The 13,429-nt window shown below is 38.4% G+C and overlaps 1 protein-coding gene across 9 annotated transcripts in view; it reads right to left on the bottom strand.

Annotated features, from left to right (window-relative positions):
- Positions 1–13,429, bottom strand: part of PLEKHA5 (pleckstrin homology domain containing A5) — a 169,339-nt gene that overhangs the window by 32,357 nt on the left and 123,553 nt on the right. For 4 of the 9 annotated variants that reach the window (XM_042837634.1, XM_042837630.1, XM_042837628.1 and 1 more), the window contains 3 exons: positions 10,014–10,482; positions 8,412–8,495; positions 6,030–6,149 (listed from right to left, as the gene is read on the bottom strand). In XM_042837634.1, the coding sequence (XP_042693568.1) occupies positions 6,030–6,149; positions 8,412–8,495; positions 10,014–10,482 (673 nt within the window). Of the gene's footprint in view, positions 1–5,298; positions 5,353–6,029; positions 6,150–8,411; positions 8,496–10,013; positions 10,483–13,429 lie in introns of all 9 variants that reach the window. The other 5 variants (XM_042837638.1, XM_042837636.1, XM_042837633.1 and 2 more) reach the window with 2 other exon arrangements.

Here is a 13,429-nt window from a genome sequence, read left to right as displayed (position 1 = left end):
GACACAAGAAGTTGTTCTTCCTTTACTTTAAATCCAACTGACAGACTGTTTAATATTCATGAGAGTCTATGTATCAACTCTTCTGTTAACTGAAGTGAGCACAGGAGGGGAAATCTGTATCGAAGAACTGGCAGAGTAAAACAGAGAGCCACTGGCCACAACGGTGAGTCCCATGCTCAAAGGCAAAGAGAATGCCTGTTTTGTGCTTTTAAAGTATTATCATGAGGCCACTGTCAAACAGAAACTGGACACTATTCACACTGAAGAAATTTCTAATTGGTCAAGTTTGCATGCTCATAACAGAAACATGCCCTATTTTTCTCACATTCAAATAAAATTTGCTTCTCAAATTTCTGAACAGTAAAGGGTATGTTTTAAATCCTGTCATATCTTGTTTTCTCTCCAGTTAAAGATATCACAAAAATCTCTAAAAATTGGAATTAAGATTTTCCTTACATGTAAGCAAACTGAAGCATGAGCTGCCTGATGACACACAGCAACACATCCAGAAGTCTTAGTTTTCTCACTCACTGTTTCTCCCCAGACACTTCATCTTCCCTTTTCTCTTTACTGATGTATTATATGCAGGCTTTCTCATCATTTGGAAATGATGTAAAAACACCTCCTTGACACATGACACATATGAACACTCATATGACTTACAAGATAGCATTTGAGCAGGTATTTTATGTTTTAAACTGTAATGCCAAGCTACTACTTTTTTTTTCCTTCCTCTTCTAAAATTCTCTCCCACACTATGATAACAGCCAGCACAGATGACATTGCAGCCTGAGCTGTTCTGGTGACAGCCATTGGCTGGAATAGCAGCTCCCCACCATGACAGATGACCTCGCTAATGAGATAAGACGGTGTGCTATGGGTGGCATAAGTCTGGGTTCAGATTGGCATTTTTATCTGTTTCCTCTCAAGCTTCCTAAAACAAAAGCAGTGGGAACAGGACTAGACTAAGCGTTTCTCCTGCCTTTCCTCTGCTCCTCCATCCAAAACAAAGAAGGAAAAAGCATTTTTCCTTCTTGCTTTCTTTTCCAACAGTAATCCAACACAGTCTTGTTTTTACCCCACCCAGATCACTGCTCTCAAAAAAATAAAAGGGAAGATGCAGCAGAAAGAACAAAAATGGTGGCTTTGTCAGCTCGCTACCTTTTCCAAAAAACTTGAAAAGTACAATTAAGAGTTGCATCATAAACGTTGTTAATATAGGACACAGAATTTTAGGCTGGGGAAAAAAAAAAAAAAAATTAATAAAGGATATGTGCAGCCTGGAAGGCCGACTATGTGCTGGGCTGCACTAAAAAAGGGGAGGCCAGCAAGGAGAGGGAGGTGATGGAGGTGATTGTCTCCCTCTATTTGGCTCCTGTGAGGCCCCATCTGGAGTACAGCGTCCAGTCATGGGGCCTCCAGTACAGGAAGGATATGCAGCTCTTGAAGCAGGTCCAGAGGAGGGGCACTAAGATGATCAGGGCGCTGGAGCACCTGTCCTATGAGGAAACGTTCAGGGAACTGGGCTTGTTTAACTTGGAGAAGAAAAGGCTCTAGGGAGACCTCATTGTGGCCTTCCAGTACTTGAAGGGAGCGTATCAACAGGAGGGAGTACAACTCTTTACATGGGTGGACAGTGACAGGACAAGAGGGAGTGGTTTTAAACTGAGACAGGGGAGGTTTAGGTTAGATATCAGGAGGAAGTTTTTCACGCAGAGGATGGTGAAGCACTGGAACAGGTTGCCCAAGGAGGCTGTGGATGCCCCATCCCTGGAGGCATTCAAGGCCAGGCTGGATGTGGCTCTGGGCAGCCTGGTCTGGTGGTTGGCGACCTGCGCATAGCAGAGTGTTGAAACAGGTGATCTTTGAAGTCCTATGATTCTATGTCAGTCCTATCCAAACAGCCATTGTGCTATTCCATCCTCCTCTAATTTACTTCCAGAATTTACTTTTTCCAGAATCACCTTCATCATATCAGAAAGAGGGTGATGAAGAGGAGAAAACAGGAGCAAAACATTAAGACAGCATGCATGCTGGCTACTGAACCTTCACTCATTTATTTGACAACTTCTTGTTCAAGTTCTGTTTATGTAACCCTTAAGAACTAAAAGCTTAAAAAAAAAAAAAATAAAAAAAAAAAAAAAAAAAAAAAATCTCAGCAAAAGAGAAATAAAGATATGAACAAATACCTAAGCTGTCCACGTAAAGAGTCTCCTCAACATAAAGAATAAAAAGAATGTATAGAGCTTACACTGTGACAAACCAGCCTGGGATATGCTGAGATTGCAATAACACACACACACAGAATTTCAGAGATAACTTCAGCTCAGAAGAAAGGGGTTTTTGAGCCAAAGAAAAGTTTTACTAGCAATGTAAAATCAAAATATGTGTTCAAAGAGCAGTTTGCTGGAATCTTCTGTACTAACAGAGAGATTCAAGTTGGACCTTCTGCCACAGCTGTATTTACAAAGGAGAAAAAGCAGCATGTCTAGCTTTCATCTAAAAAATATGTTCCTACTTTCCGTTACCGTTATTGTAATTACTGGGTACAAATTCATTCAATAAATACTCTAAGGAGACTGCTGGCTTGGATTTAGTAATACACAAAAACAATCCCTTAAGATTTTGTAATGCACAAGGCAGAGATTATATTTGTCCTCTTAACATGTCCCACACTGACAACCAAATCAGCATTGCCTGGGGTGCTACCTACATCCAAATAACTGCTTCCTAAAAGACAAATCAAACTGTCTTCTGCCTCTCCAGGAAGCTTAAGGCAGCAGAGTGGTTCGAAACCACACTCAAAGAAAAGGCTACAATAATTCTTTTGGCTGTAAAACATCAAAGAAACAACATGGATGGGTATGTGTGCACCAGCCTCTTCAGTCCTCCACACTTCCCCCCCAGCCCTGAACTCCAACAACAACAACAAAAATTCTGAAAGCATAATAGAAAAACACCAAAAAATGTAACATAAGAATTTCCAAGGATCTCAAAGGGAAACAGCTATACTAAAAAGAAGCAAGACTTATAAAATGCTATGGGATGTTCTTGAGTTTTGATAAGAATGCCACTGAACCAGCAGACAACAACTTACTGCAATGATATAAAAGTCAGTGTCTCTACACATGAACTTCTGCCTTTCTGAAAATTCCTCTGTGTGACCTGAGAAGGAACTTGCTAATTAATGCTGCGTACAGCACTGCAAGTATTGCATTCTTTGTGACTACAGTGTGAAAGCTGAAGATAATAGGACTGGAATTCCACCAAATGCTCTAGGAAGAGAGGGTTTTAATTCTATTTTCAGAGATTAAATATAAATCAAGAGTGGAAATGTTTCGTTTAAGTACACTGGGCATTTAAAATTCAAAATGAGTGACTATGCAAGTTGGTTATAGATGCAAATTATGAGGAGGATGGGCCCCAGACTAAGAGAAACATGGGTCTTTTCTTTTCAACATAAAGGGGAAATGATAATGGACAAAACAATAAAAAGACATAAATGAGACACTAGCCCCAAAGCAAAAACACTCTTGGGAGGATTTATTTAATGCAAGTGGATGGGAGTGTAATACTAATACTGGGAAAAGAATAAAAACCAATGAGAAACTAGGACAAATATTCCAATCTGCTCTTCCGTGATTTTATGATTAGTATATTTTTGACTTGATACTGATTTCTTACTGTAATTTCTTGCATCCTTGGTAAAGGCAATGATGACATGTTTATAAGATTTTGGCACTTCCCTGAATTAATAACATTTTATCACATTACATTCACAAATTTCATCTGAGACAAGTAAAGAGAAAATCCTTTGTACTGCTTTGCATATTATACAAAGGCCATTCTCTTTACCCTGTGTATTATATTGACAAGCTTGGCTGATCAGGTAGCAGTGTGGTACATAGTTTCAGCTTTCACAGCGAGTTGTTCTTCCTCAGCAATGAATTATATTTTTGAAGACAGAATTATTTTCCTGTTCCAAAATACCATGAGCTGGAAATATTTGAGTTGGATGAATTGGAATGAGTTGAATATTTGAGTTGGATTTGCCAAATTTAGCAATTAGAAAGAACAGTTTTCCCCTACTTTTAGACCTCCTGCAGCTCCTTAAACAGGGTTAAAATGTTTAGAAATGCAGATCTAATGGGATTGGTCACTATCTAGACATTGATTCCAAGAGATCAGAGGAAGATGAAGTCACTTGAAGTGTAACGGCAAAAAACTTAATTAGGAGAAAGAATACTGGAAAAAGCTCTAGAGATTTCCATGCTTTTAACTAGCAGACATCTAGTTGCTTATATTTCTTTTAAGTTCTTGTGACTTTCTATGTTCTGTTCAAAATTTAACATTTAAAAACTTCTCAAATACAACTTGCAAACGAATCCCATTTAACCATGCAACAAAGCCATAATAAGAGAAATTTGGTATCACAATTATTCCCTTGACAATAAAGTACACTGTTGAAGACTGAATTATATTCCTTTTCCAAACATTAACAGAAGTTATACAAATCTTATTCTCATGTAAATCTTTAAGAAGCAACCGAGTAATCGAAAAAAAAAGTTATTTGCTAAGCTATGATTTAAAACCTTCTTACATGTGACATGGGGGAATGGTTTTAAACTGAGACAGGGGAGGTTTAGGTTAGATATTAGTAGGAAGGTTTTCACACAGAGGGTGGTGACACACTGGAACAGGTTGCCCAAGGAGGTTGTGGATGCCCCATCCCTGGAGGCATTCAAGGCCAGGCTGGATGTGGCTCTGGGCAGCCTGGGCTGCTGGCTGGAGACCCTGCACATAGCACGGGTTGAAACTGGATGATCTTTGTGGTCCTTTTCATCCTAGGCCATTTTATGATTCTATGATTCTATGTTTGATCTCCCTTTCATTTTACGTCTTGCAGAAACATCAAATTCTTCTTAATTTGGAAAGTAAAATAATCAGAATTCTGATTTTATAAACTGCTCGTGTATCATATGACCTTGGAAATACAGTTTCACCTTGGTTAATGCTGGTAAAATGCTACAGTTAGTGTTATTAAAGGAAGGATATGAAGAATAGAAAAAATAACTGGAAAATGGCTGTTGTATTCAGTAGAATTTCAGTTTACTTTTTTCATTCTCTGTCAAGCTTGTAATAAACTAAACTAATTTGTGCAACCTAAAATGGTCATGTATTAAATATGCAACTTTATGAAAATCACTGAAAATCCTACTTCCCAAGTATTTCCAGCTTGATAGGAGCAGGCAAAAGGCATTAAGAAAAGTAAGCACACAAGAAAACTGCAAATCCCACCTGATGGTCCAAATATATGGCATTCCTTTGAAGATGATGCGAAAGAATCTCATTCTAGAGGCAGCAGTTAGAGGGAAAAAGGAAAGGGACAGAAGGGTGCAGAATGCATGAAAAGAGTTTTTAAATATGTAAACTAGACAGTGAACTGTTTAAGACAGAAATATAATGTTACTTTGCCTGCCTTTTTGTGACATATTAACAAGTTTTGATCTCTTAACAGAAGTGATGAAATTTTGTCATGAATTGGCCTACGAAATACTACATTACATTTTGGCTCTACACATAAAATACAGAATGCTCACATGAAACGTCTACTATATTTGATTAAACAAGCAACTATAAATCCTTTGGTAAATATGTTTTAAATGCCCTAATACTTTCGACAGAATGCAGTAAGATCATATTTGATATGATGCAATATAAACAATAGATTAATCTCATGATCTTTTACTGCTATTTTTGCTTATAACAATTGGTTAAAAGCCTGCAACTTTAAAGTAAACAAGAATATATTTTAAAATATTCCTACATCGTTTAAATTCAGCTAATATCAGACAGCTATCTGCTAAGACCTCAAAGGGTTAATAACAGAACATCATATACACAGTCACATTCTATTCTACACCCACAGCAGACAGAGAATCTTGTACTATGGGTAAAATGCAAACTGATTAATGAATAACTAAAAGTTAGTGAGAATGGTACATGACACACATTGCTTTATAGCTGACCTTTGGGCTGTTGGCCTCAAGTTTTAGTTGCATGAGCTGTGCTAGTGTGTGTTCCCGGATACTACTCAGTTCAGCTTGCTGCCGTCTCAGCTTTATTAGCAGCAGCGTGAGCTCCTCTGGCTGAGGGAGTGCAGTGTGAGAAGCCAAAGAGTAGAAAAAAGGTTAATTGGTATCCTAAACAACACTTAAATAAAATAAAGCTTCTTATATCTTTCTCAAAATAACTTTTTATAGAGATACCACAAAAGACATACCATTTTTCCCAAATTGACCCTTTTCAAATATATATCAAAGGGTAAAGTTCTAACTACTTGAGTAGCAACTGATACTGCATATCCCATAAAAATTTCAACTTTCTGAGTGCAGGACAAAAAAGTGGGGATTTTACAGAAGAAAGTCTGTGTGGCCCTCCAACTTTTTGGCATGCATATCAAACTGATGATATTGACTTCAGTGAAGGGGGATATAATTCCAACCCTTAGGATATCATTATCTGTATGGACAACCATTCGAGCTTGGTAGAAGAACAAAAAGTGCCCCCGACAAACTTTAATTCTTCAAATTTCTATGTTAAGATTAAAAGTAAAAACAAACAAAACTATTCCCATGAGATAGCTAAATAAAACTGCACAAGCAGGACAAAAATAGTTTTCTTTCCTTCCACAGGTCCGAGGCACTGACTTTTGTAACTAAGATGTACAATATAGCCTCAGAAAGGGATAAAGGACAGTATTTAAAAGGTTGCATGAATAGAAAGTTACACTCAAATGGGTACTTTTCAGGTAATTCTACACAGAATGGTGAAGGTCAATTTGGAAAAAGCTACCTGAGCCATTCCTGAGAGCCACTTCTATTAGCAACACTTCAAAGAAAATAAAACTCTTGACATCACAAGTAGATGTTATGTTCCAGTTTGCTTCTGTTTCTTACACTTCTCCAGAACTAAGTCTTAGAAGAAGTTAGACATCCATCCGACATTTCGATTTACTTACATGTTCCGGGAGCTTAAAAAAAAATCCAAACCACAACCCTAGAAACCTGCTTGCTCTCTTCCCCAGTCTCAGAATTTTCCCAAAGCAAGGAAGTACAGAACTAGGCTCCAAAGATCAAAGTGTTAAGTTACTGAAAACCAAATACCGGGTTCTTAGAATGTAGAAGAAAAATATCTGAGGATAAGCACGGCACTGTTACGAGCCTGTACCGCAGTACCCACAAGGGGGAGCAAGGTATTTCCACACCGCTTCCGCTGTCAAAACCACTTGTTTTGAAGGAAAACCAGAACCAAAGTCAAGGTGTCCAATGGTCAATCTTATCCTTCTACCACTTTTTTAATATCTGGATTTAAGATGTTTGATTTCAGAAACTAAGCGTAAGAATCTAGACTGCTACACAAGATGCTTTCACATTCTCTCCAAGAATATGCAACAATGCTTTCAGCTCTTTGAAAACTGTCATCTTTGAGAAGCACAAGAAATTTTATTTTTAGAAACAACAGAATGGGAAGTAGCATCTTTGAAGAAAAGGAATAACAAACCAATTTATTTTCAGATCAAACCTTTTCTTGATACGGCTTGCAAAAGCTCAGTTTTAGTGCATTAACAATAAACTTACTGACAGTATTTAACTACGTTTGCAAACATTTTCTGTAGAGGAGTGCTAGACTTGTATAGCATTGCAAACAATTTTGTCATTGATGCCAGAGCTGTGCCTTTGGTATAATGCTTGGCACTCTTGAAACAAACAAAACTCAAGCATTTGTTTAAAGAGCTACCTGCAGGTTTCCTAATTCTGGCCCCTGCTATGCATGTGCTGTGGGCAGCACTTCTGGTTTGTACAGGCAGAAGCTTGGACCTCCTTGCCCCCTACCCTGCTCATCAGCCAAGCTCCAGCAAGCCCAGGAGAGCTGATGGGGCCAGGAACCCAAAGAAGTGTCTGTGAGAAATAAGGCATGGAGGTAAGGCACCAGCTGCCCTATGCTGTTGAAGATGCCAGGGATTCATGCTGGGAAGTGCAAGAAACAGCAGTCTCGGCATCCTTAAGATGTTCAAAAAAGGAAAGCTTTATTTCTAGGATTTTCTTAGTAGGTATTGGAGGAAGAAATATTCTATGAAACAGAAATCTCTGGGAAGAGATGGAATGTATCACAGACAATTAAAAAAAAATCCTTCTTTCAGAAAGAAAATCTGGGCTCACTGAGTAGAATATTCTCAGAATTCAATTTAACCACCTTTTTAATAGCTTTAAAAAACTACTAATTAAAATAAAGGTTATATTTAATGCAAGCTTTGAACACACAAAGACTTCAGCGTTGCCTCTTTATACTTAAAGTATTATTCTTATAAATAAATAAATAAGATGTACCAAATAAAAAATACAACTCACTGTTTTGCCTTGGAGACTCTGAGGAGAAACAGGCTGTAAACTTAGAACTGCTGGCATTGACCTTCTGTCAGGCATATAGACATGCTGTACAAAAACAAAATTGCAGCGTGATCCATAGTTACCTAAAATCTCAACAGCTATTATGTGCTAAAAAAAGTCCAGCCAACTTAATTGTCACAACAAATCTGCTGCATTTTTGGGAAGCTTTGGCCAGTCATGTTCTCTCCTGACTACCATTTCTGACACTTGAGTAGGCTACCTCTAAATTTCAGAAATATCCCAGATTTCATTGTTCTTATCATTAATAGTTCTTTCTTATAGTTGTTGCCATACTGATATTAAGTAAAGAACAATTTTAGTTCTCACCTATCTATCAACTATCAACTATTTTGAAAGTTGTTCAAAATTTCTAAGATCTTTATGTAGATCAGATGATTTAAGGCTCAGGTTTACTCTATTGATTTTAAACAGCCAGTCTCCTAACCATCTATCACTTAAAACACACGTTTGTGTTTTTAAGTTCATAGGAATGGTTAGCTATGTAACTAAAGTAGGCTGGATGTGGCTCTGGGCAGCCTGGTATAGTGGTTGGAGAACCAGCACATAGCAGGGGGGTTGAAATTAGATCATCATTATGGACCTTTTCAACCCAGGCCATTCTGTGATTCTATGATTCTAAGTACAAACTGAATGGCATGAAAAACTGAAGGGAAATGGGAGTCTTGTATAGAAGACACTGAACATGAAACTAATTAGTAGCACAAAGTATTACAGATGGAAAAATACCTGAAAGCAAAACATGGCTGAAATATTATAGAAGCACACGCTCTGCAGCACCGATCTTAGTAATACTTCTGAGATTTGGGTGAAGAATTATTAGATTTTCAGTGCAATTGAAAATTTTTGCCAAAACAAAAATACTTCTTTGTTGATAGGGACCTAAATCATAAGGACATCTGAGCTAATGATTTAGCAAAAGGCTTCAGGAGTATTTTACACAGTCAACTCTAGGAAACTATATACTAATTTTACATACTTCCTTGGCACTCGGGTTTACAATTTTTAGCCTCTCTTTCACTGATGATGATGTTTGACTTTATGCTAGTCACATACAAAGGTTTTGTGCAGACTCCAGTTTTCTTTATTGATCACCCTAATAACTCCAAGCATCCAAAGAAATGTCTACCCTCAGTTTTCTGCCGGAACCCAAGGCAGCCAAAATTGTGGTTGAAAAACAGACAGTAATACGTGGAAAGAAATGCAGGACTTTCAGTTCTCTTGGAGTTCAGCTAGAAAAGCTAGAAGGGAGAATGTTTTCTACTCACAGAGCAAACTATTCTATTTTAGAGAAATGTAATCTCATGAACAGCAATATTAGGACCACATGTTTTTCTGCAACATATTACAATATCTTTTACAACCTATAGATTTTAAATGCTTTTTGAAATCAAGACTTTCTCCATGAAGGCAGCAGTGCCATTTAATCCCCATTTCAATAAAAGTTAGGACAGTCGAGAAAAAAGAGAGAGACAACAGTAATGGCATACTTTATAAAAAAACCCCTGCAAATAAGTTCTTTAACTGTAAGAGCATGTACTGTACCTTAGTATGATGTGCTCTGTGTCTCCGATCAATAGTTACATCTCCTCTTTGCACTGGTGAAGACACTTCTGATCTGTAGGTCCGCTGTGGGGAATACCCTTGGAAACCTGCTATTGAACCATGAGAAGGCGAGGTGGGAATTGAATGCATCGTCTGATCAGAAATATTGATCATCGTTTTTGGGCTACTTAAAGTACTGTGCCTAGTAAGAGTTGTTTGCTTATTGTAAAACTGACGTTGCTGCCACTCGTAGAGCTGCCACATGGTGTCATCACGCATTGACCTTCGTTTTTCTTCAGCTGTCACGGGTCCTATGGCTCTGTCGTAAGCTGATGGCGTCATGCTGCAGAGGCTCTCTGGCCTTGCTTTGCTGTTTCGGGGCAGAGTTCTGTAGCCTTCTGGGTACCGGGGTAAAGCTTGAGGTCGATGGCTTGGCATGTTTCTCGGTAGTGTCTGATATGAGATTATACTGAAACACAAATATATTAGTTAGTATATTAGTACATTATATTAGTTTATGTTAAAATCATGGCAATAAAAAGTTACTCAATACTGATTAGGTTTATCCTGCCAGCTCTTATCATTTTTGAGAACTGTCATTTGAAAAAAATGCAAAATATCAAGATGATATTGCAGATGATATCAACATTTTTCAGAACCGTAGCAGCTGAAATCTTATCTCAGATTAACTGCCTGACAATTTAATCCCAATTTCATCTTTTCACCAGTTTAACCATCTAGTAATGTTGACTGTAGATCAAATCTGGTCTACATGCTAGACACGACCAAGTTTTTTAAGCTTAGAATTTCTGTACTGTTCCAAACATGAGTTCTTCTTAAATGCTCTCTTTTTGAAAAGTGAAGAAGTCTCCTGTTACATCTCTGAGAAAGAATTAAGCAGTTATGAAAAAACAGCGTGAATTTGTAATAGCAGGTTAAGGAAAAATAGCAATTATTGACAGAGGTCAAAACTGAGGTCGTAAATATCAGTTCATTCAGCCTTTATCTAAAATTCTGATGTGCACCACTTAAAGTCATTTGCTTCTGAACACATCTGTGAGTGATGCTGACCCAAAGACAAAATCTGTCTCAAGCTGAACACGATGCAGCCATCGGAGGGCAGCAGTTTCCAGCTACGCCTCAGCAAGCCCAACTCAAATAGAAACCTTGGAACCTGAAAGCACCAGAGCCTGAAGTCAGCTCAGAGCAGCTTTGGTGCCACAAACACATTAAAGAAATGATGTATAATAAATGGTGAAGCACTGTGGGTATTAGATGCTTATGAAATAATGATTAAGGAAATTGACGATGGTAAAAAAAAACCCACTTTTCACTGAATATAGCTGAATATTTATAATCGCTTGTATCATTTTGGAGATGAAAACTGTGGTAAACAGGTTTACAGTACAAAGTCTATGGCAGATTCTGAATCTTTCTAAGAGTTAAGAAACTACTATCCCCATTTCATAGATTGGATAGCTTTTTATTCTCACAGAAAATGACTGTTAATCTTGTTCTCTTGCTGCAAAATCTGCCTACGTGACTCTACATTTCTTTATACAATATATAATCAATGGCAAGGGCTTTTCTCCATCTCCATATTAGAAAAACAACAACTGAGACATTTTTGGGTCCCTCTTCTAACTTTCACAATATTGTTTTAGTTATTCACAAATATGTATGGTAAAGTCTGATATTGTCACGAAGGCAGCCAGTAGCTACATAAACCTCTTTCACTAAAGCTCCCCCTCTATTTTATTAATTGAATGGATGCTATAATCCTGCTGGCTCTTTTAAATATCTCAGTGTGAACAAGAGCTGCGTGAAGATCTTAATATGAAAAGACAGAAATCTGAAGTCTGCATACTACTTATGTTTTAGAACATTTAGGAAGATAATGCATCCATCATTTATAGAATTGATCCACCGATGTCCTGTTGATACTTACATATAAATGCCCTTCCAGTCAAACCCAAAAAACAACTCTGGACAGTGCTTCAGCCTGGTAATGCTTTGCATGCAAAAGGACTGCCACAGGCAATTAAGCAGTCATACAGCCTGCAAGGTTGCAAATTCCTGCTGTCATAAACAGCTTCCTACTAGTGTTCCCATTAGAAGAAAAGTTTTCCATATGGGTTCACAGATTCAGTAAGAACCCTCAGAGATGCTGGGCAGCACTACTTGCTCTGGTGTGCGAGCTGGGCCATGTGGGAAAGAGACTGCTGCTGCAGTTTTGGAGGCTCAGTATTCACACTTATCAATACCTTCTGATCAAAACCTCAAAACATTCCTTTATCCTAAGGAATGAAAATACCAACTGGCCTAGAATATTCAACCTTTATGTGGGAACCAAGCAAAGGATGACAAAGCAACAATGAACAGCTGGCGCTGAGCAGCAGGCACTTACTGCTTAGGGCACAGTGGGGAGACAGAGGACCCACCCTGGGCAAGCAGCATCTCAGCAATGCACTTGGTACCAGGCGACCGTTCCTCTGTGTTTTAAACATTTGAGAAAGGTCTTACCGCAGCTAACCAGACCCTCATCCTGAACTTTAACATAAACTGGAGCTTCTCTCTACTCTCAGCCATGAACTTCAGTTCTACTTAGGCTCTCTGGCAATCTGAACAAACAAACCAAAAAACCCCACACATTTTAGAGACATCACTACACATTAGAAATTCTGGTGGTTACTTAAGACTGCTTCCACGCAGAAGCAAAAGGGACAGCAAAATATTCTTTTTCTGCTTCACAGAAAACAGAATGGCTTGGGTAGGAAGGGACCTCAAGGATCATTAGCTCTAGCCTCCATGCTGCAGGCAGGCCTGCCAACCTCTACATTTAATGGTAGACCAGGCTGCCCAGGGCTCCATCCAACCTGGCCTTGAACACCTCCAGGGATGGGGCATCCACAGCCTCTCTGGGCAGCCTGTTCCAGCACCTCACCACTCTCTCTGTAAAGAACTTCCTCCTGACATCCAACCTAAATCTTCCCTCCTTCAACTTAAAACCATTTCCCCTTGTCCTGCTATTATCCACCCTTTCAAGGAGCTGACTTGTTAAAGCTTGTCAGCTTTCTGCCGAGTTGCAATTCAAAGCCCGCTTGTGTCATCAGTGCCCCTCTTAAAGCAACAAGTGTCTCTATTATCAAGAACAAAATACTGTTAATTAGAGAATATTCTTAGTGGTTCTTCCCACTACAATAAATCAGTTTTAGGGTTCCGTGCTTGCTCACAATCAAAAAAAGGGCACAGTTCTTCAAATTTCTACCATTTGGATGCAAGTTTTACCGTGCAATTTAAAAAATTTAATTGCAACAAGGAATTTTCTCAGTTCTCATTATGCAAGCATACACAATAAAATAAATGTCAGGTTGTGCAACTCACTCTCTGTAGTGCAGATTCAAACTTGAGCAAAC

Source organism: Centrocercus urophasianus, unplaced genomic scaffold (assembly GCF_019232065.1).
Source record: "Centrocercus urophasianus isolate 14NV4802_14NV808 unplaced genomic scaffold, USGS_Curo_1.0 seq_73, whole genome shotgun sequence".
Classification (NCBI taxonomy): domain Eukaryota; kingdom Metazoa; phylum Chordata; class Aves; order Galliformes; family Phasianidae; genus Centrocercus; species Centrocercus urophasianus.
Note: the sequence above shows the minus strand (reverse complement) of the source record. Positions and strands in the feature narration are given on the sequence as shown.